The 26545-nt window shown below is 41.7% G+C and overlaps 1 protein-coding gene across 32 annotated transcripts in view; it reads left to right on the top strand.

Annotated features, from left to right (window-relative positions):
* Positions 1-26545, top strand: part of Kcnma1 (potassium calcium-activated channel subfamily M alpha 1) — a 688790-nt gene that overhangs the window by 544977 nt on the left and 117268 nt on the right. For 13 of the 32 annotated variants that reach the window (XM_013123139.3, XM_040735916.1, XM_040735915.1 and 10 more), the window contains exons 16-19: positions 4630-4698; positions 7020-7031; positions 13909-13995; positions 20441-20517. In XM_013123139.3, the coding sequence (XP_012978593.1) occupies positions 4630-4698; positions 7020-7031; positions 13909-13995; positions 20441-20517 (245 nt within the window). Of the gene's footprint in view, positions 1-4629; positions 4699-7019; positions 7032-13908; positions 13996-20440; positions 20518-23920; positions 23930-26545 lie in introns of all 32 variants that reach the window. The other 19 variants (XM_005083504.4, XM_005083494.4, XM_013123140.3 and 16 more) reach the window with 3 other exon arrangements.

Here is a 26545-nt window from a genome sequence, read left to right as displayed (position 1 = left end):
ATCTCTACTTAGTATTTTTTTTAGTGCAAAAGCCATTTGAATGCAATGCCCATTCTGCTTTACTAAAAGAAAATTATTCAAGTTAGTATTCAACCAAAGGACATCAACGCTGGATTGTCTGCAGACATATTCTTAGGCATGTGCCCTCCTGTAACATAGGCGGTAGAAGAGGCCAAGAATAAATGACTCTCTGTATCTTCACATTAGATTCTCATCTTAGCCTAATAGTTGGAAAGCAAACCTTAGATTCCCAGTGCTTATCACGATTATGATCTGTTATTATTTCCATTTGCATCTTCCCCAGGCTGTTGGCATCTAACAAGCAAGATGAAGAGCATCTTATTTCAGGGTTCTGCACTCACATCCCAGGCTCTGCTAGCTGTCTATGCCATATTTCCTCCATTGTTCTAGCCAGTCCTGTGAACCTCCTGTCTCCTCATCCAGTTTGCTTATGCAGCCTTCATCAAAAGCTGGTTCTTTATATTCCCAGAATGCCAAGGAGGCAAAGGATGTGCCTTATACACTAGAGAAGCTTAACACATGCAGTGGGCTAAGAATGCGATTACCATATTAGCTCCCCATTTTGCTTATGTGGGCTTTCTCGCTGCCACCACCCCGGACCTCCCGTTAGACTCAACACCTCTGTTACATCCTTAAGCCAAAGGATGCTAGTGTTCTCTGTAGCAGAATCCAACAAAACAAGGTGATTTGAACACTCAGAGAGCCATACTTCTGTTTCCGGGTTAATTAATGGCTTATGTGTCAGTGTGATTTGCAAATACTGAAAAGACACCTGTTTGATCAACGTTTAAAATGGAGATGCATGTAAAGAGGTTGCCAGATAGCAATAAAGATGAAGGTGGGGACGACTGAGCAGTAGGAAGAGGTGGGCACCATGGGACATTGGGGTAGGTGTGCCCCTCCAGGTGTCCCTTTTAGCTATATGAAGGATGACTGCAGTCTGACCATATTTTATTTGCCAAGGAAAGCTGAAAACAGATTTTGTTAAAATATGAAATTATATGTTGGTGTCTAGTTCCAGTTTTTGAAGGAACAGTATGTTGGACTTCACTGGGTTTTCTCTGTTCACAGAAGAGCAACAGCACCACACATTAAATGGTGACTAAATCTCTACTTACTTTTTTTTTTTAATGCAAAAGCCATTTGACCTTGAGTTTGTGAATTTGCCTTCCATGAACTTCAGCTTATTGTCTATATAAAAAGGGTATGAGGGACTGGAGAGATGACTGGTCTTCTAGAAGACCTGGACTCAATTCTAGTTCATAACTATCTGTAACTCAGTACACAGGATGGCTTGGCTTGGATTGGATTGACCTTCCTGCATGAGGAGGAACCTTGCTTCTTATATCTAGCTGGTAAATGGCACTGAAGCACTTAAGAATGAACACATTTGCCCTTACTACATTCAATCGTAGCCAAGATGTCGTGAGGCAATTAAGAGCTCACTTACTTGGAACCACTCGTGTCTTCCAATCAGTAGTGTTAAACCCATACAAGCAATTAAGATCTTTGATCCCACAAACTACCAGAGTCATAAATAAGAAGGATAGTTGTCCACAGGATACCAACAAATTAATTTTGTATGATCCTTGCTGAGATAAGGGATTTTTTTTGGCTACTATTTGTGTTCAATGGTGTGTTCTAAACTTCAGCAAACAATATATTTTATATGATTTTTTAAAAAAGGTTAACTCTAGAAATAACAGCAACACAAGCTATAATTGCATATGTTAATTGCATGCAATGGTACATAAATTAAGAACATTGTCCCTGCTAGAGTTGGTGATACTTGTGTTGATGTTTCAAAATTGATCTATACAACCATCTCAAAGTGCAGGTCATTAGACTGCTGGCAGGAAACAGAAAGCCTTCCAGTCACAGAGAGAGCCCAGACTTGTATAGAAGCATTCTTCTGAAATCTGACTGTCTGGAAGGTAATACCAAAGAGCCAGGACCTCTCATGCAAGAAAAAGCAACTGGTCTTATTCTCCAAAGAGAATGTGAGGCTCTCACCATGCACCAGCACCTTTCTGGCAAGCCACACATTTCTATACCTTGCGTATCTTATTAAGTCGTTTAAAACCAACTACAGGGACTAAGGAGATTTTTCGGTTGGTAGCATGCCTACTATGCAAGCACGAGGACTTGAGTTCAGTCCCCAGAATCCATGAAAACAGGCAGGTATGGTCATATGCATTTGTAATCCCAGTGCCTGGAAATATGGAACAGGAAGATCCCTGAAGCTCACCAGATAGACAGTTTGGCAGAATTGGTGATCTCCATCACCCAGTGACAGACCTGTCTCAAAAAACAATGCCCAAGGAACAATACTCACGTCTGACCCCTGGCTTCCACCATGTGCACATGTCCCCCCTCGCACATGTGTCTCCACACACAAAGTCAAATCATATCTCTCATTCACTTAGAATAAGCAGCATGTGCCTTGTTGGGGCAAGCAGAGCCCACACGAACTTTCCTCCCCTTGCTTTCTAACCCACGCATGGCTTGTCTTGACTTGTTCTTTCAGTGGCAGCTTCACAGGCTCTGTGTCTGCTTCTCAAACACTTAGACCTTTTACCTGACTCAGGACTTTTGTTCTTGACATTTCTACCCCTCCTCCGTACCCTCTCATCCCCATCTCCTTGTCTCCCGTGTTCTCTGCATCTTTAGAGTTGTCCTCTTGGGCCATTACAAATTGACACACCCATTTTCCAGTTACATTTTATCCTCACAAGTTGTTTTATTTCTACATAGGATTTGTCAAGGTCTAGAAATTTATTATTGATTCACTTGTATATTGGCATATAATTGTTCTTTCCCAATGAAAAAGACACTCCACTGGAGGGGAAAATGTATGTCCCTCCAGGTCAGTCGGAGGCCTAATCTTGACCACTGGATGGGTTGTGTGGGTGTTCTGGGTCTTAGTTTTTACCACCAGTCAAACAGAGATATCAACAGAAGGACGGTATCTCCCACGAAGAAATATAAGTGAGAAATAAGTAGAGTCATCAAGCCTTATCCTTTGACCTCGTACCTCATCCCCTTTACAACGCTGAAACTAAATGACCAGGGTTCATTTTTCATTATCCCTTGAATAATGTTTCATTATTTAATGTCACCTAAAATTACATGATAATGCTTATTGTAGAAACATGGGACACATAATATATATGGTTCAGTTTTTCCTTCACATGAGCGCTTATCTCTTTAAATAGTCAATGGGCATCTTTTTCTCAATATATGTTTTTATTTAAATTAGAAACGTGAATGTTTCACATGTCAGTCCCTGCTCCCTCTCCACCCCTCCTCCCTTGTCCCTCTACCAGTCCCCCAGTCCCCCACCCAATCCCCACATCATTCCCCAGGGAGGGTGAGACCCTCCTTGGGGGGATCTCTAAAGTCTGTCTCAATGTGTATCTTAATCTAAATTATACTGTATTATTTCCAGGGTTATATCTTATTCTTTGTGATGCTCACATCTTAAAACAGTTTTCAGAATTCATTTCTGGATTTGGCAACCTTACACCCCACTGCACCATTCTTCATTTAACCTTTGCCTTTGAGTTTTCTACACCACATGACTAGCACTATCTTGAATCTCTTTATGCACGAGTGTGTTATGACACCTCTTTTTATTTTCTTGGGGCTGAGACACAGTGAGTAGGACTCATTTCTTCACAGAGGCCCTCTGTGTTAGTGGCACCATTCACTGCACACTGTGGGGGGGCAGATTCTAAACATCTTAAAGACATTTCTGTGGCCAAGGAGAGAATGTTGAGACACACAAAACTTTGAGAAGCATCCACAGTCAGTGTGAACTTAGGTGGGAGCTAAATGATGTGTGCGGGCAAGGGGCTGGAGAGGTTTGGAAAATAAAATCTTTGAAGAGAGCAACAGCTGCAATATTGCTTGGCGCTGGCCATTAGACTGGCCATGGCCTGGGAAGATGGCTTAGAAGAGAAGAGAAGATATTGGGGGACATAGGGGTACAAGAATGAAGGTGGGGAGGCAGGAGCAAGCCAACAGAGAACAGTCTGGTCTGCAGCCCAGAGCCCTGGGCAGAGGAGCTGAGACAGCTTGGATGGAGCCAGGAGTGACAAGGCTGGAGTCATGTGCTGGGCACTTAGATGGAGGCTAAGTATTATTACCATCATTCCAAGCACATGGGGGCTGCTCTGAACAACAATATGAGCCATTTGTACAAAAGACCAGACCAGAATCCAAATAACAGGTCGCACTGCTCCAGGTCTCTCCCTCCCCCTGCAGTTAACATTTTACTACCCGGTTGAGTAACTAATGAATCTGGCTGCTGTAAATCCCCAGGCACAAATCTCTGCTTGGGGTCTGTGTCTAGACAACCAGACCAGAGCCCGATTTGCACTTTGAATATCTAGTACCTTATCATGTATGGGAAATCAGCTGTAATGGGGAAGATGGGTTGGTGTCACTTTACTGGCCCTGCCCTTGGCACCCAGGGATAGACCGAGGGTCCCCTGTATAATCCCTGGATAAGGACTGCATTAGGGGACAGCAAGTTCCATAAGGTGTTCGTTATGAGATGCTGCTATCCACAAGCATTGACTGGGAAGCCTCTCTGTCTCATTGCAGGCTGTGCTTTGTGAAGCTCAAACTCCTGATGATAGCCATTGAGTACAAGTCTGCCAACCGGGAGAGCCGGTAAGTTGACATTCGTGTTGAAAGTGGACATCCTGGGAAGGCTCTGTTTACTTTCTCTTTCTTGCTTTGTAATTTATTTGCTTGGAACCCAATGCAGCACCCCCCCCCTCACACACACAAACCCTGCAGTACATTTCAAGACACTGAAGGTTCTAACCAGACCAACCTGTCATGCTATACCCCACTGGGCACCCAGAGGTTTCCCTCGAGGACAAGAGAGAGCAATTCCCAATAGCTCCCCACTATGCTATAGCCTCTGCACAAGAAAGCAGGAACAGACCCTCTTTGAAGTTCCTTTTACTGCTGTAAGCAAAGAGCAGCTGGTCTCAGGCCTTCTTTGCAACAGCCCGTGGTAGAGCGGTGATGGGAGGTGCCGGCTCTCTCAGTAGCCAGTTTTCAAGCAGCCTATTGTGTACCATATGTGTTTCTCCCACTGCAGCCAATATCCAGGTGGCAGAATATCGGCTTCATGTAAATTAACCAGGAGAGAAGAGCTCTGAGGCAGGAGCTCTCATTATTTATTTATTTTTCACTTAATGATGTACAAATCAGACCAATGAGGGCTGGGGTCTGGTTGAAATAGATAACACCCTAGTCGATACATGACCTTATTGCTGGTTGATGGCAACATTGTATGAACAGGAATCTGGGGGGGCTCCTATGTGCCTTATTGATAACATAGATGATCTTTGATCCTCAATTCTTCGTCATAGTTTTAGAAGAAAGATGGCTGGTTTAAAAACTAGCCTGGCTTCTGTTCTCTGAAATGATGTATCCAGATGCTGTCCCTGCTCTAGTGATACCTTTGCTCACACATGTTCACAAGGGCAGGGGGCGCCCGCCCCAACACATAGCTGAACAGAATGCAGGCACCTCCTGCAAAGTTCTACTAGTGTCATTCAAAGAGTTTTCATCATCTTCATAAGCAACCCCCCCCACACACACAGGCACAAATGCCTATTTTTAAGTACATGCCTGTGGTAAGGAAAAATGAACACTGGGTCACAAACAAGCAGATCTTCTGTTGTCCCTCCCCTTAACTGACAGATCAGATGGTCCACAGCTAATCTGATCTAATGCTGAGTTACTTTGAAAATCCAAACCAACCAGACAACAGAAGAGAAAATGGCAGATTTGGTGGCCATTTTTAGAATACAGTGGTAGCGATTTAAAAACTATGTGTGGAAGGATAATTTTTTCTTTTCCATGTTGGCAAAGGGAAGACTATTAAAAGTATCATTTGAGCCCAAGAAAGCCCTGGCCATTTGTCTTTCAATAGTTAAAGTAGATTTTTCTAGGATTAATGTTTGCTCTAGCCTTACTTGGAGCCATGTGTGTGGAGGAGGGACTATGAGTCCCTGTTTTGTTTTTCCTGTAGGGGGTGTGGGGTAGGGGTTGTGAATGGTGATCTTTGTGATGCCAAGTCAGCACATTTGTGGGTCTGAGTGTTCTCTCTTTACCACTTTTGTCCATCTCTCTCAAAATGTAAATAAAAGAAAGAAAGGAAGGTGTCACCTGTAGGTAGTACGGAAGAGTGTTTTCTGACCCTTCTGGTGTGATCTCATGGCCAGAGAGGACTGCATCGGGCCATGAGCATCAGCCACCTGGCTCCCACTAATCACCCTTTGACCACACAGAAAGAGAGGGTGCCACTAGAGCCCAGGCACCATTCTGAGGGAACAGGCTCCAGTCCCATGAAGATGCAGTCTTCTCTCTGATAGGTCCCCTCACTGATTCATAACCCTGAGCTGTTTTCAACAAAGCCATGTCTAGAGATACAGGTTGTGAATTTGGTTTCTCCTCCCAGTGCCCCCAGAAAAGGCAATAAAAGGACCTTGTCTGGCTTTGTATTGGCTTTCTGTGTGCAGTTGCCAGCATTAATCCTCAGTGTGGCTTGGTCTCAGTGTGGAAGCACATGAGTACTTGTGGGAAAAGTTGTTCTGGAGGGAATGTGGATCATACCCCCAAGAAAACACAGGAAGTACCCAACAAAACTTTCAAGTCCAAAACCACACTTTTTAAAAAAATATCCTTGTGGGAGATCTAATCCTTATCCTCTCACTACTGCCATGGAGCAGGTATGGAAATCTAGAGAAGCCTCTTCTCCTTCCCACCTTCCCACCTCTGACCTGTGTTTGAGAATGTTCTCTGCTGTTGGGTCCACCCATGATACTGTTCTCATGCTTTGCTGATAAACCTTGTTTTCACACGCATCCTTCAAATGATTTGAAACAAAGGTTTTATTCCTTCCTTCCTCCCAGTGTCAGTCAATTTATTATCAAATTGTTTGATTTGAAATTCTTTTCTTGTCGTTTTTGCAGAAGCCGAAAGCGGTATGCATTCTTCGTTAACTTTCCTTCCAACCTCCACCCTCTGTCTTCACTCCTAACCACAGGACTAACCATTTGCCAAGAACTCAAGAAGAGAGAGAATATATATATATATATATATATATATGTATATATATATGTATATATATATCATTCCCTTGTCTAGTATATATATAGTGTATCTATTCATATACATATATATATTATATATATAATATATATATATCACCTATCTCCAACTAGAATACATAAAGTAGCCTGCTTCTCTACTTGTTTGATTTGTTAATTCTTTTGGTTGATGCACTAACTTCTTTGCAGGAAAACTAAAGTAAACAAATAAATAAATAAAGTAAAATGGGAAGGCATAATCCTGCCTTCAATCATAACACTAACGATGGGAACAAACCATGTTGAAGTTGAAAAGGAGAGCATTTCTCTCCAGCCCTTCGTGTCTGTTTCTGTATTGTCCTGATGTTGTCATGGTGTCCATCAGAGGTGGGCACCACTTTGTCTTCATCCCACATCCACATTCCCAGTGACCTCCTTGCCCCTCTGTCGAGTTTCCACTTTGTAGATCAGAGTTTCTGTCCTTTATCCACAAAACAGAGACCAAGCCCTTGCACCTCTCCCTTTTCTCCTATCTGTTTGGGTTGACTTCATTTTGACTACCTAATTTTTTGTGCAGTGCTCTGTAGAGACTTAAGATGCACTGCCAAGCTGTCACATTTGTGTTCTACAATAAGCACTGTTTGTTAGGACAAACTCATGGTTTTCTTTTTCCCCTTGTATGCTTGGGCACATTTCTAAATGGGGAGTGTCTCAGCTTTCACCTTCTCACGTCATCCTGTTTTGCCGCTGTTTTGTGTTGCATGGAGCATGACTAAATTACCATCAATTGCATTTTTTAACTATTTGGATTTGGGGTGATTGTTTTGTTGTTGTTACATTTTCAGGATAGCTTTTCAATAATGCATTCTCTAAGATAGTACTGTTGAAAAGAGACTATTACAATTCATGTTTTCTATACAATTGTAGTCACTGTCATGTGTTTGTGTTTATACTTGTGTGTTTGTGTTGTCTGGGACTCTTTCCAATGTCAAATCTGTGAATTTATTTTGAGTAGATGTGAATAAATAGAGGTGGCTTCCGGTCAGTTTGGTATTATTGATATGATCCAACTGCGAGAAGTTATTGCAACACTATGCATCTTCAAAGGTCCACAGTGGTTGCACCTCTGCTGTTGGCTTTTGGCCTTGGGTCCTTTTACTTTGTGATGAAGGCATGTTGTGATGTAGGCATGACTTGTCTTAAAGTGTACCAGAGAGTATGGCTTGCTCCCAGAACCACATATCCAGTGTTATCTTTCCTAAGCCGGCTCTCTCTATCCTCTCGCATGAAGTAGCTAGTCTTTTTATAATATAAAAAATACACTGAAATTTTTCTTAAGATTACCGATGTGGACTCAGGCTAAAACAGATTTTGCCAATATTGTTGTGGACCACAGTGGTGGTCTTTTGAGTCTGGCCAACTGGGAGCAACCTTGATTATGGTATCTCTGTATGTAAGTGAACTAGGCCTATGCATATTGAAGCATGGAATACACAGTTGTGTCTTCTACACGTATTCTAATGTAAATGCATGTGTCTAGTTGTGTGGGACTCCAACAGCACTTATTGTAAAGCCCAGAAGAAATGGAAAGCTCCAGAGAAGTGATGAGGTTTGAGATTTGGGATTTTTTTTGCTAAGTTATGTCACAACACAACACAAACTGCAGTGCAGTTGAACTTCCCGAGAGGGGACACAAATTGTTCAAATCAAGTTCCTGCTGATAGCAATTGTATATGAACTAGAGTGATCAGAGAGACCTCTTTCCAGTGGTGTGAGTCATCTGGGCATAGCATGGACTGAACTCCTCTATGGTTCTGACTTGCTTACTCTGTTTAATGAAGTCCCATTAGCTTGCTAGACACAACTATGATCATAGTGTTTTCAAGTATAAACTGTACCCCCATGGAAGTTGTGGTATTTTCTCAATTGCTTGGGGAATGGTACATGATGCCTCTAGGAGGGTGGGTGGGAATAAACACACATCTCTCTCTCTTTCACACATACACACACACACACACACACACAGAGAGAGAGAGAGAGAGAGAGAGAGAGAGAGAGAGAGAGAGGCATGCACACATGTGTGTACATACATCCATTCTATTTGTCCACAGTAGATGAAAGTCTCCTTTAAGAAACCTGTTTCTGTTGAATTGTCAATCCTTGGCCATCACCTCAAACAACTGTAAGGTTTAGTAGGATGGAAGGAAGGATTATTACATATTCTGCAGCTGTTGCACCTTAAATATTAGAAAGAATAAAAAGAATATTTCTCCCCACCTAGTCCTGATTTTTTCCACCTTCCCCAAGTTCCAGTATAAGATGGTCAATGAAACCGAATTCAGTGTAGCATGCCCTATTGGATAGAGCCCATTCCGTGTGGATGTGTTCTGCAATCAGAAACTTGGATTTCATTTCTAACTGAGTTGTGCTTTCAGTATTGAGACCAATTGCTCCAGTTGCCTAAGTAACTGTATACATATTTGCATATTTGTATTTAATGCCTCTGGGAACTCATTAGCTTGGTGGCCAATCTACAAGAAGACTTGTGGTCACTCCTTTGATCAGACTAATTGATGAGAATTGCAGTAGTTGCTGCTTTCATTTACTGGAGAGAAATAGAGAAACTTTGAGAACTGAAGCCAAGGAACTATGACATAAGCTTTCCATTCTATAGAGCTAGAAAGTGCCTATAGCATATAAGACTCTAAACTCTACTAAGAAAAACTTAGAAGTAAATAGAGGGATCCTGTTCTCAGTCTTCTAATCAGCAGTGGTACCTTACCCAGAGTGTGTGTTTGCTCTTATGGAGGGTAATCAGACAAAGAATAAGCCTCACTGCAGAACTAGGAAAAGCAAAGAACAAGAATCCTTGGAGATGGGACCACACAACGCCTGTGCTGCCAGCTGTCACTAGGCGTTTTCAATTAAAATCAGCAAGGTCATGGTAAAGAGAGGATAATTTATATCTTCCTCAAAATGAGGAAATGTCTCCTCCTGCCAATATGTCCTTGTTGGAATTCTGCTAATGGATATACATCGAGAGAGACCTCTCTCGATAGAAGGCTTCTCTTGGAGATTTCCTTGACTCTCTACATGACACATTTTTGAGTTTTATCTCTGATAAGCTTATGGCTTAGGCAAAATTGGAGCCAGAGAACTGATTAAAAGTGGTGCTGGGGAAGGAGGACTTTTGGCAGCCATAAGAACAAAACAAACTTGACATTGAATAATCTCCTAAAAAGATCAGAGTCAGAGATGTTTGGGGGAAAATTAACATATTCCCTGTAAGTCAATAGCAAATTTTCAGTCTAGAAGGCATTTTGTAGGGAGAGGGAAAAGTTACTCCTGCTTACAATTCTTATCTTTTTACATTTCCAAGAAGAGGAAGGCTGGCAGTTTATTTAAATGTTCTAGCTTTGAAATGTAGATAACAGTTATGACATCTGAAATACTAAAATCAGGAATGTATTTTTCCAAAGAGTCTTTGAAACTCATAGGTCACACAGGAAACTTTGTATGTTGTGGTTCCCGGGAGTCAGAAGCCTCTTCTTCACCACCCTTAGAACTCAATCTGTACTATCTATATGGCACAGAGAACCTTGTGCTTATGGCTTCCGTGTTTCATTGTTTTCCTTGACTGGGCTCAATCTTTTTAATCTTTCACCCCATCCCAAACCTGTATTAGCCTAACCTTTTTGCCTGCTCATATGTCATATGGATGCAATTTTAATCTTCTCACCCTGTCCACAGGGCACATGAGGACATTCTAGGTTCCCAAGAGCTCTGGGGACAATGAGATGCTGTCTGTCTCTTGCACATCTCTACAAGACTCAAGGGATGGGAGTGACTATGTGTAGCCCTAAGTGAATCTGTCCTAGCCCATTTCTGGATGTTGCAGAGAGACCACACCCACACAAATGTTCAATTAGCACTGAAGACAAAATGGAGAGCAGGCCAGTAGAGTTATGACAGCTTGTTTGCTCTGACGTTTTTAGTCACCTTGCTTATACTAAGGACGCATGGCATAGTCTACATGCCTTTATTCTCTTAGGAACATTGTCAGTCAGGGATTATATACTACACTTTATAGATTAGGAGGGTAAGGCTTAGCTGCCTCCAAAGTCAGGGCCCAATGGTTAGGGATGATGCCTGCACCTACGTACTTTACTAACATTGATTGCTAGGAAACACCAGGGTGACCTCCACCAGCACCAAGCCTCTCCTCTTCCGCACACCAACTTGATTAAAAGATGCTTGAAGTCTTCAGTAAATTACCTTGACCTTCATTCTCTAGACTGCCAATCCCTAATTTCACTGCAGGCCAATTCTTGTTGAGTGCAGATAAAGACAGGAGGAAATGAAAGGAAGTCTCTCTGGATGGGAACCTGGAGATCATCACATTTCACAATGACATAATGGGCTGAATTGCTGAGAGACAGATAACATAGCACAAAGCATGAGGGAAGGAAACACAGGTCTTGGGGCATACATGTCACCAAGACAGTGTGTGTCAAATTTTACATTTCATATTATACTGTTCAGATCATGATGGGACTCCACCCACCCTCTTGACTTAGGAGCCCTTCTTTCATTCTTAATATGAATTCTTATAAAATGGAGATTTCCTAAACTTTTAAGAATATACTTTGAAGGCTCCAGAAGCATGTGGGGATTTTTTAATAGATAAACTCATGCATCAACATTCTGTCATGTATAGTTTTGTTTTAATCCTATAACTTCATCTCAGAGGATTATTTTGATAAGAAGTACAGTGCTCTGGTGCATAGAGCCGGGGACTACTGAAGAGATATAATATACTTGGATGTTTTGCAAGAATGAAATGATAACAATAATCATCAACAAAAGTGTCAAGTCCTTTAGATATTGTCTTACTTTATTCTTTGACAAAAGGCTATTGCTAGTGTTAACATACCTCTCATAGGGAAAAGTATTGAGTTTATGGGAGATGTAGGCACTTATCCAACATTACCACATCAGTGCTAGAATATGGACCCAATTTCTGATTGCAGAGTCAGTCACATAGGAACTGCCTTTCAGGAAAATGAGACAATACATGTACAAAGTCTAGAACCCTGTGACCCTAAAATGCCTTGCTTCATTGATTTTGGAAAGGAAATCTGTATAAACTGTATAGTTTCACATGGACCTTGATGAGCACAAACACACAAATTTTTACCTTATTTAGCTGTAAAAATCTGCATGATTTCTGCCCCCCTCCGCCTCATGATTGTGCTAAATCAGAGGGCTTGTGACATGAGTGTGGGAATCGCAGAGGGGTAATTATAAGGTCTCTTTATGAAACCCTTGCCTTTTGCAGTGTGTCGTTAGTGCAGACTGCTGGCCCATTAGTGTGAACTGCTGGTCGCTGATGTGGAAGGAGCCTCGTTGCTGCTGGTGGTTCTGGGCTGCGCAGTCGCCTTTTTACTCTCTGCTGTTATTTAGCATTAACAGCAGCAGTGGCAAAGCCCCTCTCCCTGCTCTCAGGTCTCGTTATGGGTAGTGCGGGATGCTCTTGCAGCTGCGGACAGTAATCTCAGCAGAGATGATCTGATCAGAGTTCTCCCAACAAAGCAGAAGTTCACCTGGGCCCTCCCTGTTTGACTGCAGATAGAGGACTCCTTTGACAACACTGTCTTTTCCAAGATGGTCTTACCTCTAGATAAAGATCACTTGCTAATTTCTAGCCTCCCCCATTTTGGGGGGCATCTGGGGGCTTCCTTTAGCCCAAACCCAAATGTCTCTTATGTTAATCACTAGCTTTTCAGATCAAATAATATTGCCATTGCCTTTTGCTTCATTCCAAGTTGCTAAATCTACACCTGTAAACTGAAAGCCTCATCACTATTTCTGCACAGGACAGCCTGGTATTCAGTTTTTGATCTGCAGAAACTTGTTTGTTTCTCCCATTTATTAGATTAGGATCCATTTATCTATCTCTACTACCATCCCAAACAGAACTTGGTCACCTAATCTGTTTCTAGCACTCGGGAGTAGGGCCGTGCATATTTAAATTTGTATATCCCAGCAAAACAAGGCAGTTGCTTTTTGTTTTCAGAGATACTTTTCATTCGTCTTTAAAGTGCAGAGTGTCCCAATGAAGACGTGCTATTTTTACATCTTATTCACAGAACTCATCCATTCATATAAAAAGCAGACTGGAATAATTGGGCGTATTTGACAGATTATAGTTTCATTTGTCACTGTGTAGATCAGGTTTTTCATTCCATGTCCTTAACAAAGTTCTAAATATGGTCAATTTCGGTCTGCATTACATATAATATAGGCATCTTGTACCATTCTCCATGGACATATGTGGTATGTATATATGTATGTTTCTGCGTACACATAGGGGTCCCATTAATGCTGTATCACTAAGGGAGAGTGGGTGTTGCATAGAGCTTCATTAGGCTATGTTTTAACTTTGACCATCAAAATCAGTTTCAAAATGGGAACCCTGCTTCCAGCCAGGTGCCTCTAGGAGCAGCTAAGCCACGCTGTTAAACAAACCAGACCCTAAGACCTGGATCTTTGATTTCCCTGCCTTTGAGTGTACCACCTGAAGCTAAATGATGGCATGATTGAACTGCACGCATGGGCCAGCAGATGGCAGGCTCTAAGGAAACCTCTTTGGGACAAGTATTAGACTAGTGGGGCCCCTATCAAAACAACAGGGTGATGTTGCCATTAAGGTCTTATCCTGAACATGGGCTCATACTTGTGTCTTCTTTGTTTGTTTCTGTTCACTGAGCAGAATATTAATTAACCCTGGGAACCACCTTAAGATCCAAGAAGGCACTTTAGGATTCTTCATCGCGAGTGACGCCAAGGAGGTTAAAAGGTAAGGGTGTGTTTGTGTCTGCCTTCCTTTCTGGTCCAGCCGCAGGCACCTCGACCTACCAAGATCTTCATGTTCTCTGTCCAAGACTCTAACTCCGGAACTAGTGTGTTGCTTCCTTGGGCATCTTTCCCCACAGTCAGTCCCTGTCTTCAAGTCAGAATACTAAAATCATCTTGGATCAGGGAACCTAGTTATTTGCTCCCTCGTCTTACAAGGAAAGAAACAGGCCCAGAAAGCAGAAGTGACTTCAAGTCATTCTGATTCTTGCCTGTTCCGAAGGAGATTCACAGGACTTCTGGCCCCTGTCTGAGATCATTTTCCTAATACTGTCTGGGTAAATGTCCTTGTATATTACAGATTCTTCTGCTGTAAGTGCCAAGGCGAATTTCAGACAGTTTGGATTAAGTTTAGACAGAACATTAAACTGCCTGTATTCGTATTCACAACTTTCAAAGCACTGGGTAAAATTGTCAAGTTCAATTGTGAAGCCTCCTTGGGTCTAGTATGAAGCTTGCACCAGGCTCAACATTTAATGAAATTTTTATTAGTGTCTTTATTCCTGTTTAAGTAACAGAGAATCATAGGGCTTTGCATATCAGTATAGAGTACGATTTATATTTGATTCTATCCCACCAGCTTCAAAACTTTGACTTTCAAGAAATACAATAAAAGTAAGCCAGAAAGGTTACTCAGCTGAACAACTGTGTTACGTATTTTAAGTCAATACTGACTATGAGGGTCTTCACTTCTCTGTGGATGCCTATTGTATTCTAATGAGTCCCTACTCAGAGCCGGGCTGTGGTAGGTGTGCTTTATTCTTTATGCTAACCCTCAAAAATAACCCTGGAAATATAAGTCAGTCTTATAAAGTACTTATAACTTTGGCTTTTTTATCTGTAAAAGCCAATGCCCCTTATAAAAGCCTACTGAGCACTACCACTGTCCTGGGTACTAATGGGTTTCTTTGTGTTTATGGCCTCACCCAGTCACCTGTAGCCTTACAGTTCCTAATTTGTGTAGGAGGGAACTGAAGCATGGCTTGGTTGACTGACTTGAGCAAAGTCACAGGGTGTATTTGCAAAAATCTAGATATGATAATATAGAACAATGGTTTTTGACAAATCCAGGCTTATTATTTTCTTTCTACCCATTCAACTCTAGCAAGTGGGACTTTAAACAAGTTTTTAGACTAGTTTAAAAAGTTTCCAGGGAAAAGAATATTTGGAGTTGAGTTTTTGTTCTTGTTTTTTAACTGATGCTTCCAATAAGTTTATTTCTGCAAATTGGAGAATGATTGACAGTCCTAAACCACATGAGAAAAATACCTCTCTATCCAGTTCATGGGTAGAATGTGTTGAGACAGGAGTTCTCCAGGGCATCCTTAGATGTGTGACACAGAAGCTTAAATCAGAACCTCAGCTCTAAGCATGGAGGAGGAAGCACCGCCACTGTACATCATGCACACCTCCCAGATAGCAAATTCAGCCTGAGCTCCTATTTGTGTAATTCTATTTCCTGCTGCATCTCTCACTAATGAATGTCACAGATACCAGGCAGTCCAGGAAACAAATTACCTCCTGTATTAGGGAATGTAATATGTCTCGTTTCCATTCTTTATGGTATTCACAAATACATGCTGACACCACTAGTTACAACTCCAGCCTGTAATTTTCCACAGTATGTGAAGTGTCAGAGAAAAGCTGTCAGTTAGGGGGTTTCAGACAGATGAAGAATGCAGAAAACTACAGAGAGGACATTGCAAATTTGAATGAAACTAAACAAGTTTTGTAAAAACTGGAAAAGTAGATTATGATGATCTCTTTTTGGGTTTTCACCCTCTGCTGTGGCTGCAAAACAAAACAAAACAAACAAACAAAGCAAAACAACATGCAATAAGAGAAGTTAGTGGGTTCTGTGCTGTAGAAACTTGAGGTACCGGGCTTAGACAAAGAGGAGTGAACTCATCTACTCTCATTAAGAAGTTACTGTGAGATAGGTGCTTGAACATATTTTTTGATTCCCCTAAATATTTCCCCTTTTAAACAATTCTGGAGCACAGTCCAGGGACTCTTTCACTTTCTTTAGCAGATACATACTTTGAGTCATAATTAAAAATAATAAATTAGTTGCCAAGTTAAAATATGTTGTCTGCTTTTTTATTAAAATCTCTAGTTCTTGCTTTTTCTCAAAACATGGAATTCCCCAAATTGGGAAACATTCTCAAATTCATTCATTCACCCTTTCATCAAATATCTGCATATTAATTAATATCTGGGAGGCTCCAGATAGCCAATCTGCTGTCCTGAGGTCACATCCTGTAGAACAGAGAATTTCAGGTTCTTAAAATTTTCAAAATAAAAGAAGGAGGCATTTCAATTGGTGTCAGTAAGAGCTGATCTTCCAAGGAGGTGACATCCAAACAGAAACAGAAACGAAGACAAGGAGTCTTTCATCAGATGGGAAAGGGAGATAATGAAGTTCATTGTGTTTAACACACCGTGTTTAGACAGTGAAAAACAGAATGGCCAGGAGAGTACCAGAGGATGGAGGAGAGGGGCAGAGCAAAGGGTTCATCCGGTTCTTCAGACACTTACAAAGAGAATGGTTTTGTTATGGATTGAAACAGTTGATGCTTTGAGTACAGGCGAGTTGTAATCAGAACTATATTCTCAAAGATCAGTCTCCTTGCCTGTGATGCATCAGGAGAGGACACATGGCATCCAGAGACTGTCAAATAGTGTAGGGAGAAGCCAGAAGCTTGTTCAGGAGATATGTGGCTCGCGTTTGGACAACTCTGGGGAACCTGTAGTGTGCACTCATGAGCTGCATAGAAGTGAGAGGGGCAGAGGAATCAAGGCCTAGGCCTGGAGCAGTGAGCAGTGAGAGCAACGAAGATGCTGATCTCTTCTGAGATGAGCAGAACTAGAGGAAGATGGGGGTGGTAGGAACTGGGGAATTCTATCTGGGCCATGGTTAATGGAAGATTGGTCCTAAATATACCATGAAGTCATCATAAAGGCAGGTAGATCCAAGAGTCTAGAGTTCTGGGAAAAAGAGAGCTGAAGATATAACTATGGTACCACATTAATAGGGGTTCCTGGCAGGGAACAAATGATCCACTTAAGTGGGAAATAAAAGCTAAATTTTATAGAGGGGGTTTCATACAAATGGGTGGACAGTAAGATGGTTAAAATTAGTGAAAGGTGGCAAAATCTCCTATAGGCAGCTACAGGTGAGGGCCGCTTTCAGCCTGAAACTGCAGGGACCCCCGGGGAAGAAGGTGGAAGCTTGGAGGAGGAGAGGCCTGGCACAGGGGCGAAGACTGCTCAGTGGGGGCTTTGCCCTCCAGTAGGGAAATGTTTCTCTTGTCATCCCACGACCCGCCAGAGAGCAAATCATCCTTCCCCACCTCCAGTTGCCTTATGACTCTTGCCTTTAGCCAGTTACACAGAGCAACAGAGGACAAGGAGACCCTAAGAGCAGCCTCGCAGGATGCGGAGGAGGTCTTTCTGTGGATGTGGGAGCTGGGAAAGAAGGGGACGGTAGGTGCTTTGGAGCGAGAAGACAAGCATCAGGAGAGTAGGAAGACACCCAGACTGGGGAGAGGCCCCATGGAATCCACAGCCAGGGATTTAAACTGAGACCAATGGGGGTTTTGTTCCCAGGACCACTGAGTTTGCAGGGCCAAAGGCATAGTTGTAACGACGAGTGTGATGGGGGCCTATCTGGGTGGAGTAGCTCCCAAAGAACTGTCACTTAGCAAACATTAATTTGTGGTCTAAAGAGTCTGCCTCCTTCATCTGGAGCACACGTCTTCATGTGACCGTGAAATACCTTAGCCCTTGGCTCACCACCCTCATTAACCACATCTGTCTGACTCTGGCTCACCGCCCTCATTAACCACATCTGTCTGACTCTGGCACCCATTTGCGTAGGTGAAAGGTATCGGGCACAGAAGGACAAACACTGCACAACTCACTACATGTGAAGCCTTAGAAAGCCGAGCCTGTGGAGGTACAGGGCAGAATGGTGGTCACTAGAAGCTGGGGCAAGGATCTGGGGAGTGAGGGCCAAGGCATGTAAAATATTAATTTAAACAAGAGAATAAATTAAGAGATCATTGCAAAATTCCCTGACCATAGTTGGTTTAAAATAGGTTACTTATTTATTTGTGTTGAATAAATGTAAGAATTTATTCACCTTGAAGGAAGGTGAGAGAACAGCTTTTCTCCTTCTACCTCATGGGACCCAGGGATCAAACTCAAGCTGTCAGGTTCGGCAGCGGGTGCTGTTACATGCTGTGCCATCCCCTGGCCCATACAGTGTGTTGTATCCATGAAAATCTCTTTTAGCAATTTTTCTTTTAGGATAGGTTTCAAATGTTCTCACTCCACATTCAAAATAAATAGATGAAAGAATATGTGTTGGTTTGCTTGGTTTCATCATTCTAGCACATATACACATTTCAAAACATCACATTGTATATCACAAATATATATATATGTATATATATATATATATATCTTTTGTCAGTTAAATATTTATATTTTATATTATATTTATACTTAGCCTTATATTATTATAGCTCATATCTGCATCTCTTTAGAGAAGCATATTTAAGACTTTTGGCTCCTGGTCTTGAATCCAGGTTCTGTCACCTATCAGTGTGACCTTGAACAGGTCACTTAATCTCTCCCTGCCTCAGTTTCCTTATCTATAATCAAGCTTCCTTCAAATGGGGTCGTGTGAAGATCAAATGTTAATGCTTTTTAAATTCATAGAGCAGTACTGGGCCTATAGTTTGTTGGCTGTTATTACTGCCATGTTTTTATTATCCATGAGAGCATCTAAGGGGGACTAAAATGGCCAGAGGAAGTGGATGGGAACTTCCTTGCCCCAAGTAGGTGGATGCCTCTTCTTGTCCTTCTTGTTTCAAGGCAGACCACCATCTATTGATTTCCTACCCACAGTGCCATGCAGAGCAAGCAGCTGCTTTTTCTCTTTTTGAAAAGAGGATGACATCTGACATGTAAAGAAATCGTGAAGGAGCCCCTTGAATTGAAAGAACATTGGACTTGATGTAGAAATGTAAACTCTGTGGAAAACATAAAAGAACCTAGGAATTGTGTTTATTTCTTTAGCCTCCATCAAGAAATGACCCTATTTATTCCTGGCACTCAACTTCATATTGGGAGTGGTAAAGGCATTAAGCCCAGGATTTTGTTAGTTCATGGATCCAGAGGGTTGGAAGGTTATTCCAGCAAATTTTATTACCTCCCTAGTACAGATGCTTCTCTACTTATGATGGGGTTACATACCAATAAACCATCATAATTTGAAAAGAACTTAGGCTAAAAATGCATATAACCTACTGAACATCATACCTTTAAGCATTTAGCATTAACTTACAGTTTGGCAGAACCATCTAACACAAAGCCTATATGATATATTTACCAACAGTTGAGAATCTCCTGTCATTTAGTGACTCCTGTGCTGAAAGTTCATAGCTAAGCGATTGTATGACCATGCTTTCGCACCATTTCAAGTTGGAAGGGAACAGTCCACCTACCCAGGTCCCATGTTATTCCTCTGGATATTGATGTTAAGTAGCTCTCAAATCATCTTGGTTATTCTCATCAAAAGTAGCTTTGGCAAGCCGGTTCACCTTGGAGCCCCAGAGTGACACTTAAGTCAAATTAGAGGAATTTGTTATTGTTGTTGATTGCTCCTTCTTGGAGCTCATTCTACCCACATTTCCCTCCTCATCCCATTCCAGTATTCAACCAAGTCTTACTCCTTAGAGAGAACAAAACTTTTATTCATTATATGTGCTTGGAGCAGGAATGGATCTAGTCAGCTTTGGGGTGAAATGGACTAGAATGCCAGGAAAGTTTGGCTGGAACCACTGGACACCTTGTTTCTGTAGTCCCTCCTCTTTCCAGTGACTCTCAGTCCTCTCTTTAGCTAATGAGGAAAAGTGCTTTCAAAGTGACAAAGGTAATATTTAGTTTTGACTCAGGGCCATCATCCTTGTGCCCCTTTAATATATATTCGAGTAGATTGTGGGAATTTCAGAATTGTTTTTAAGCACACTCCAAAGATTCAGGGCTATTGCCTATGTGTTCCAAGGACTAGTACTCAGTGATGTTCTCAGAAGTGACAGTCACAGGCCTTGTGTGTCACACAGGCAAGACCTTTCTCCCTGTTCCTTTGCAAATAAAAGTTTATAAAAAGAAGCACCAACTCCAATTACAGAATCCTGGGTTTGAAATGAATGGTCTTACAACAAACATTTCCGTCTGCAAATGTCTAAACTTTTCAAAAGATGAAAGGAAATTAGGGCTGGCATGTTTCATTAATTTGGCACCACCTTGGGGGAAACGTGGTACTCATTTTACTTGGGTGGATTATGAGATGTGTCAGTTTTTCCATTCTCTTTCTCCAGGGCATTTTTTTACTGCAAAGCCTGTCATGATGACGTCACAGATCCCAAAAGAATTAAAAAATGTGGCTGCAGGCGGCGTAAGTAGTGTTTCTTTCTCCCCTCCCTCCTGTTCTCCTTCCTCGGCCCCAGATTTCTTCCCCAAATTCCTTTCCCTTATCCCTTTCCTATTAGAGGAACATTAAAAAGTGTTCTCTTGAATATGTTTAGATTTTTCACCCAACCATTTAAAAAAACATGAAACAAATACTGGTCTTTGCTTAGAGCAGAAGATGAGAAAAATCACAGTCATTGCCCAGGTGGAAAGCTAGTACCTACGGTCCACTTTTCTAGAAGTAGATATCTCTGACCCACAAAGTTAAACGTCATGGAAAAAAAATGGACAGCTTTAGGAGACAGAATGTTTTTTATATTTTGATTTCTAGTAGATAGGGGGGTGCCCAAGTAAAAAGACTATACATAGTCAGTCCTACATGGGAAACAAGTCTTAGAACCCAGTCTCAAAATAAAAGGAATAGACTGCCTTTCAATTGGAATTCTTGTAGGCTCAGACTTAGATCACCCCAGAACAAAACCACTGCTCCCAACAAGGCTACCAGTCACCCATGTCTAAAGACCATCCCCTAGCACATTGCTTTATGGGCTGACCTGCACTGGGCTCAGAAGCTTCCAGGATAGTCTGTCTGTCTCAGTTATCTTCTACCCTAGCTTTCCCATGGACCTTCAGCGGTGACTCAGGAACACTGGCTTATAAGCTCCTCTGACACCATGTTGTGAAGCGGTCTTTGCTTTGCAGAGGCCCAACCTTTTGCAGCAATTAGATCACACAGCCAAGCAGAGATGGTTCTGAACCCCAGAGAAAAATTAATGCAATGCTACCTTCCCTTTGATGGTGACTTGAGGCTCTAAAAGCCCCTCATGATGTTTGCTTAGATCTTCACTATAACCCTATATAATTAGCAGGGGTATAGTAAGTCCATATAAAGAACAATGACCCTTCCTTATTTAGTGAAAAGATGAAGTTGCTGATGATCATACAACCAGCATTCATAGACTGAAGTCCCCAGAGGCCTATATGGTTGCTGTGGTCTAAGTGTCCTGATCTTTCTTACAGGGGGAAGGATAAACTCTTGGGTTAAATGAAATGAAAGATAGTTGTGAAGTATCACCCTCATAAAATATATTTTTGCAAACAGAAACCAGTCAAAAGGCCACCATTCCTGGGGTATGCCACTCAAGGGTCTTTGTCACTGTGCTGCATGAAGGGGACATGTTAAACAGTAAGACATAAGATGGTACTGCCCAAACATTAATAAGTTGGTCTTTTGGGAAACACCAGTGGACAATACTTGGTCTAGAGACATTTCTGTAGAAGTCCTTTTAGACTCATTTCTACACACTAGCTTAAACCAGCTTTTTAGCATCCATGGTTTACATTCCCAAACTCTGTCACCATACCCAGAAGGATTATGATTCTCTCAACCCATAAGGAAGAGCATCTGAATGGGTTGGAGATGAAGAAGAAAGGTCACCATTTAGTCAACCCCCAGGCTCTAGACCTCACTCACTCCTCCTTCTCATCAGGTGCCTCAGGAACTTAGAAACACAGCAGGGACATTCAGAGTCCTTTCCATTAGAAGGAACAGGGAACAGACCATCCTGAGGTAGACAAGAGAGAGCACCAGAACAAGACGGTGCACTCCGTAAGGAAAGTCTCATAGTGGAGATCGGGTGAATGGGTAGGAGAATGTTGAGGCCAATGACCCATATAAGGGTGTTTTTCCTAAGAAAGCTCATCCATTGGGCTTCTTAGTAAAGTGGCAATGTTCATGCACGGTCTCTTCTTGATGCTAATGATGGAATGATGAATGAGATTCCTTCCAAACTTTCCATCTAGATAATAGAGACAAACTCATGTCATGTTAAGACAAACCCATGTTATAAATATATGAATTTATAGAGACCTACATGCTGAGAAAAGAGAGAAGAAAATCTGAGGATGGGAGAGTTCTTATAGGAAAGCTACTACTTAACTTAGAGGATGGGTGGAAGGCTGCTATGGTCTGTGGCATTGGGAGAGGTACAGAGTGAGATCACACAAGAAGACATAGATGATGCTGAGAAGCTGGATTTTAGTTCTGTGACCAAAAGCTACCACCAAGTGATTTCAGGGAAGAAGATGACATCATCAGGCCTCAACTGAAAAGATGTCCGTTGCATCTGAATAGAAGATTCTCTGGAAGACAGAATGGAAAAGGCAAGATGAGAGACCATCTCTGATTGACTCTGAAATTAGAATGTCTCTCATAGGACACCATAGTCCATTATGGTGTACTCCATTTAAAGTCCTTACAAATACAGATTTTTTTCCATCTTTGTTCCAAGCAAGCAAACAACAGTGAATTTTAACTCCAACTTGTTATGAAAAGCACACTATTATTTACAATAACTTTATTCTTTTCATTTCCATTATAGCAAGCTAAGCTAGTGAAATGTATAATCTCCTATCATGTAAAACACAATTGCTGCAAAAGGATTGTCTCTGCCAAGCTACTTTTAAGTGTGACAAGGCCATGGGCTATGTGGTTAATATTTTATAATAATCAGAATTGTCCAAATGTTGTTATTCCCAATTAAAAGGCCATAGCCTAGAGGGCAAGATGCAAATATGTATGGGAGGATTAGAATAAAAATGAATAATTGAATACAAACCTTCTCATGAAGGTCAAGTATTAAAGGAATTGGAGAAGGTATGTTTGACTGTGAAGAAACTTTCATGAGAATTACTTAGCATTGTTAATAGCATATGGGTAGGGGGAAGGCAGTGCTAAGCCACTGGCCAAGCACTTCTTGGTGTTCAAAATTGGAAAGGACAGTTGATCTACCCTATTATTTATCCAAACCTGTTAGTGCAGCAATTGATAGTTCACTGTGAAATGATACAACTACATGAGAACAGAGCTAATGGCAATCCCCTGACTTTGTACATATTTCTTAGTCTTTCTGTCCCTACCCAATTTCCCCTTTCCAATCCCTCCCTACCTTCTTCATTCCCTTTCACTCAGTAACCTTCAATGTTTCATGCCCTCTATCAGAGAAGTATGGAGTATGGACATTCCATTTGTGGAGATCCCATGGTGGTAGTATAGTTTAACTTCTGCATTTCTTTCCATCTCTTCGTAGCGCTCCATCCATCCAGGAAGCAAGTCCAATTCAGATGTCTAGCCAAGGAGCAAGCTCTCAGACTACCATTTACTCATTTTCTTTTTCTGTGTCACAAACCTGGTCTAATGATTTACACTTTCTCTCCCAGCCTCTGAAAAGTTGCCAAGGATAGTCTCCTAAGGGACAAGTCATGTCTAGATTGATGTGTGTGAGGAATTTTCTTTAATTTCTAATCATTGACATATCTTTGATTTATCTTGTTTCCTCTTTGCTGCCTTGGAATACGGCCCCTACTCTATTTTAACTGCACCCTGGTAGTGATCTATTGTGAGTAAAATGGGTTCCCAGCAGCCCAGAGTCTAGTTCTGGTCTTTCTCTAGATGAGATACATTTTTTCTGTACAGTTTCAGTTTAATTTTACTTTTGGTATTCATGTTGCATGTAGCAGTGACATCATGCCCCAACTCGCTCATGCCCCAACACAGTCCTTGTAGAGTAGCCAGGAGCTGGAGAGTGCCCAGCCCCACTCTCCAGCATCCACCCATCCCTCAACCTCCAGCAAGCTCTGGACATGGTCTTATTTTTTCATTCGAAAATAAGACCTTGACAATAGTGTGTTTCTCTTGAAGGCCTTGCCTCAGGACTTTTAAGGGACACAGATTAGGCTGGAGTAATTACCACTCTAGCTTTAGATGCTTTGTCCATCGGGGGTCATGGTCATGCTTGCCTTTGATAAACTATACTTGTTTTCCCCTGCTACGGAGCTTGAATTCCTCTCTTGAAGGAAAAATCATAGGCTACATATATATTCTTTAGTTGTGATATATATGATATGCACTAGTAGTTTATATGTAAAACTGTGTATTTTTATATATAATCATAGAGAGATTCCACAGAGAGAGGAATGCATTGATCATATTATATATGCCTCTCTGTACAAGAAGGTGCTTGCTGGAGATTTTATTGAGTACTCCTTTGGGACTGTAAGTATCTGTCTTCCTGGAGACAAGTGGTAATTATTTCCTACAGTCTGTGAATGAAGTTTCTTTGCTTTTATGTGCAACTTCTCTTTTAGTCAACACCCAGTAGTTCCTCCACAGTTCTGGGAATATTAAGCATTCTGGAGGATCCATGTGCTTATCTCAGGAAAACAAAATGTTGGTTAACTGAGGGAAAATATTCCTTTTCATGAATGAGCCATGTAGGAGTCTCAACAAGTCAATATAAATCTCTAGACTTCTCTAACTTATTCAAGGCATAGTATCCCCTTTATCCACCCAAATGTAGTTTTTAAGACCAGTATTTCCAAGTGTGACATACAGCTAGAGTTCTTTCATGGGCACTAGCCATCAGCATTGGGTCTGGGCTTACAGATATAAGACACTATGGAAACAGAAAGGAGACCCAGTCTACAACTCATTGAGTTCATTGGCCCTGGAATGTGGAGATGTTTCAGCACCTGGACCTCTCATATTCCCTTGCAGAAGAAGACGCAAGTTGACCACTTGAGTTCTGGTAGTCTCCATTGTGTGGAAATCTTCTGATGATCTGTGTAATGCCAAAATGAAACAATGCTCTTCTTCAGTGCAACTCACAGTTCTGCTCAAATGGGCTCTGTGCAATGTATGTGAGAGCGCCACTTCTACACCCCCAAACTGTCATACTCTAGCGCTCTGAGAACTAGAGGGCTACACAGTGCCAGTCAACAAGCAGCCCCAGTGGCAAAGTCTCCCACCTTGCCCAGCTGCAGAGTGACTGGTGTGAGCCAGGCCAACCAGCTGGGTGTGTGCTCCTGGTTGCTGATTTTCATCTTTGTCCTTCTCTCCTTCCCGATCACAGAAAGCCACATGTAAGATCATGCTTCTTCTCCAGAAGGTAACAGGAGCAACTGTGTTAAGTGAAGACATCATTTCTTATTTATAGGATGTGGAAGAACTTGTGTTTCCTAGCATTACATCCAACAATATACCTCAAACAAAAACTTTGGTGGGTTTTTCTTCTGCAGAGGGTTTAATTATAATTCTAGTTGCTACCAAGCCCGTGAAGTATAGCTGTAAAATCAGGCTAAGAAACAATGGTTCCCTTCCTAGGGCTGATTTGAAAAGTAAGACTATGATCTGAGAAGTGTGCCTTAATTTAATGGCATTGTTTTTCCTTTCGCACTAGTCTCCTCTTACATTTGCTCCTTTGAAAACCTGAATTATCTTCCCACCAACAGCTGGAACCTGGGCCTCTTGGGCAATGTTGCTTTCCCTCTCCCTTCCAATTCACCCCCAAAATTAAGATTCTGCAATTGCAACCTGGCTGGCCATTTGGTTTCTGATGCTGGAGGCAGATGGTGCTGCAGACTGAATGGGCTGCAACCCTTCCTTCCATTCCAGACTTGGCTCAGAAGGGCCAACCAGCACAGGACCTGAGGCCTGGCACCCGATCCTATCAAGTATGTCCCAAGGAAAGAGAAGTGAGCGGTGCTACATCTACAGCAGGTTTAATGTCTCACCATCACGACCTTTGAGAATAGAGGAAAAACTGTGCAAATGTGTGTCTAAGAAAGCTTTCCATTTTAAACAAAGAGTAAACAGATAGCTTTGATGATGTCCATTAGAGAAGTACTTCTATTTTGTCTCTCTAAATACTACTAGGAAGTCATAATGGAAATATTGGATGAATATCCATTTTATTATTGTGAAGAAAAACACATAAAAGCTTTCTTCTGAAGTGATGAAACTGTTCAAACATATTTTTTTAGAGGAAGATGAGACCCAAAATCAGATTCTTGGCACTGACGTGACCTCTTCAAATCATTGGTACTGGTCCAAGAACAAGAACATTTTGTGGGCCAAAGAGAAAGCAAAGTCCCTGGGGACTTATATTTCTTCTTTCCCAGAGTTAAGTTGGGGGCAATTCATAGAACATAAAGTTGTCCCAAGAGCTCTGAGATAA

This window comes from Mesocricetus auratus, unplaced genomic scaffold (genome assembly GCF_017639785.1).
Source record: "Mesocricetus auratus isolate SY011 unplaced genomic scaffold, BCM_Maur_2.0 Super-Scaffold_100053, whole genome shotgun sequence".
NCBI classification, from domain to species: Eukaryota; Metazoa; Chordata; class Mammalia; order Rodentia; family Cricetidae; genus Mesocricetus; species Mesocricetus auratus.
The sequence above is the reverse complement of the archived record's forward strand: the minus strand, read 5'-3'. Positions and strand labels throughout refer to the sequence as shown.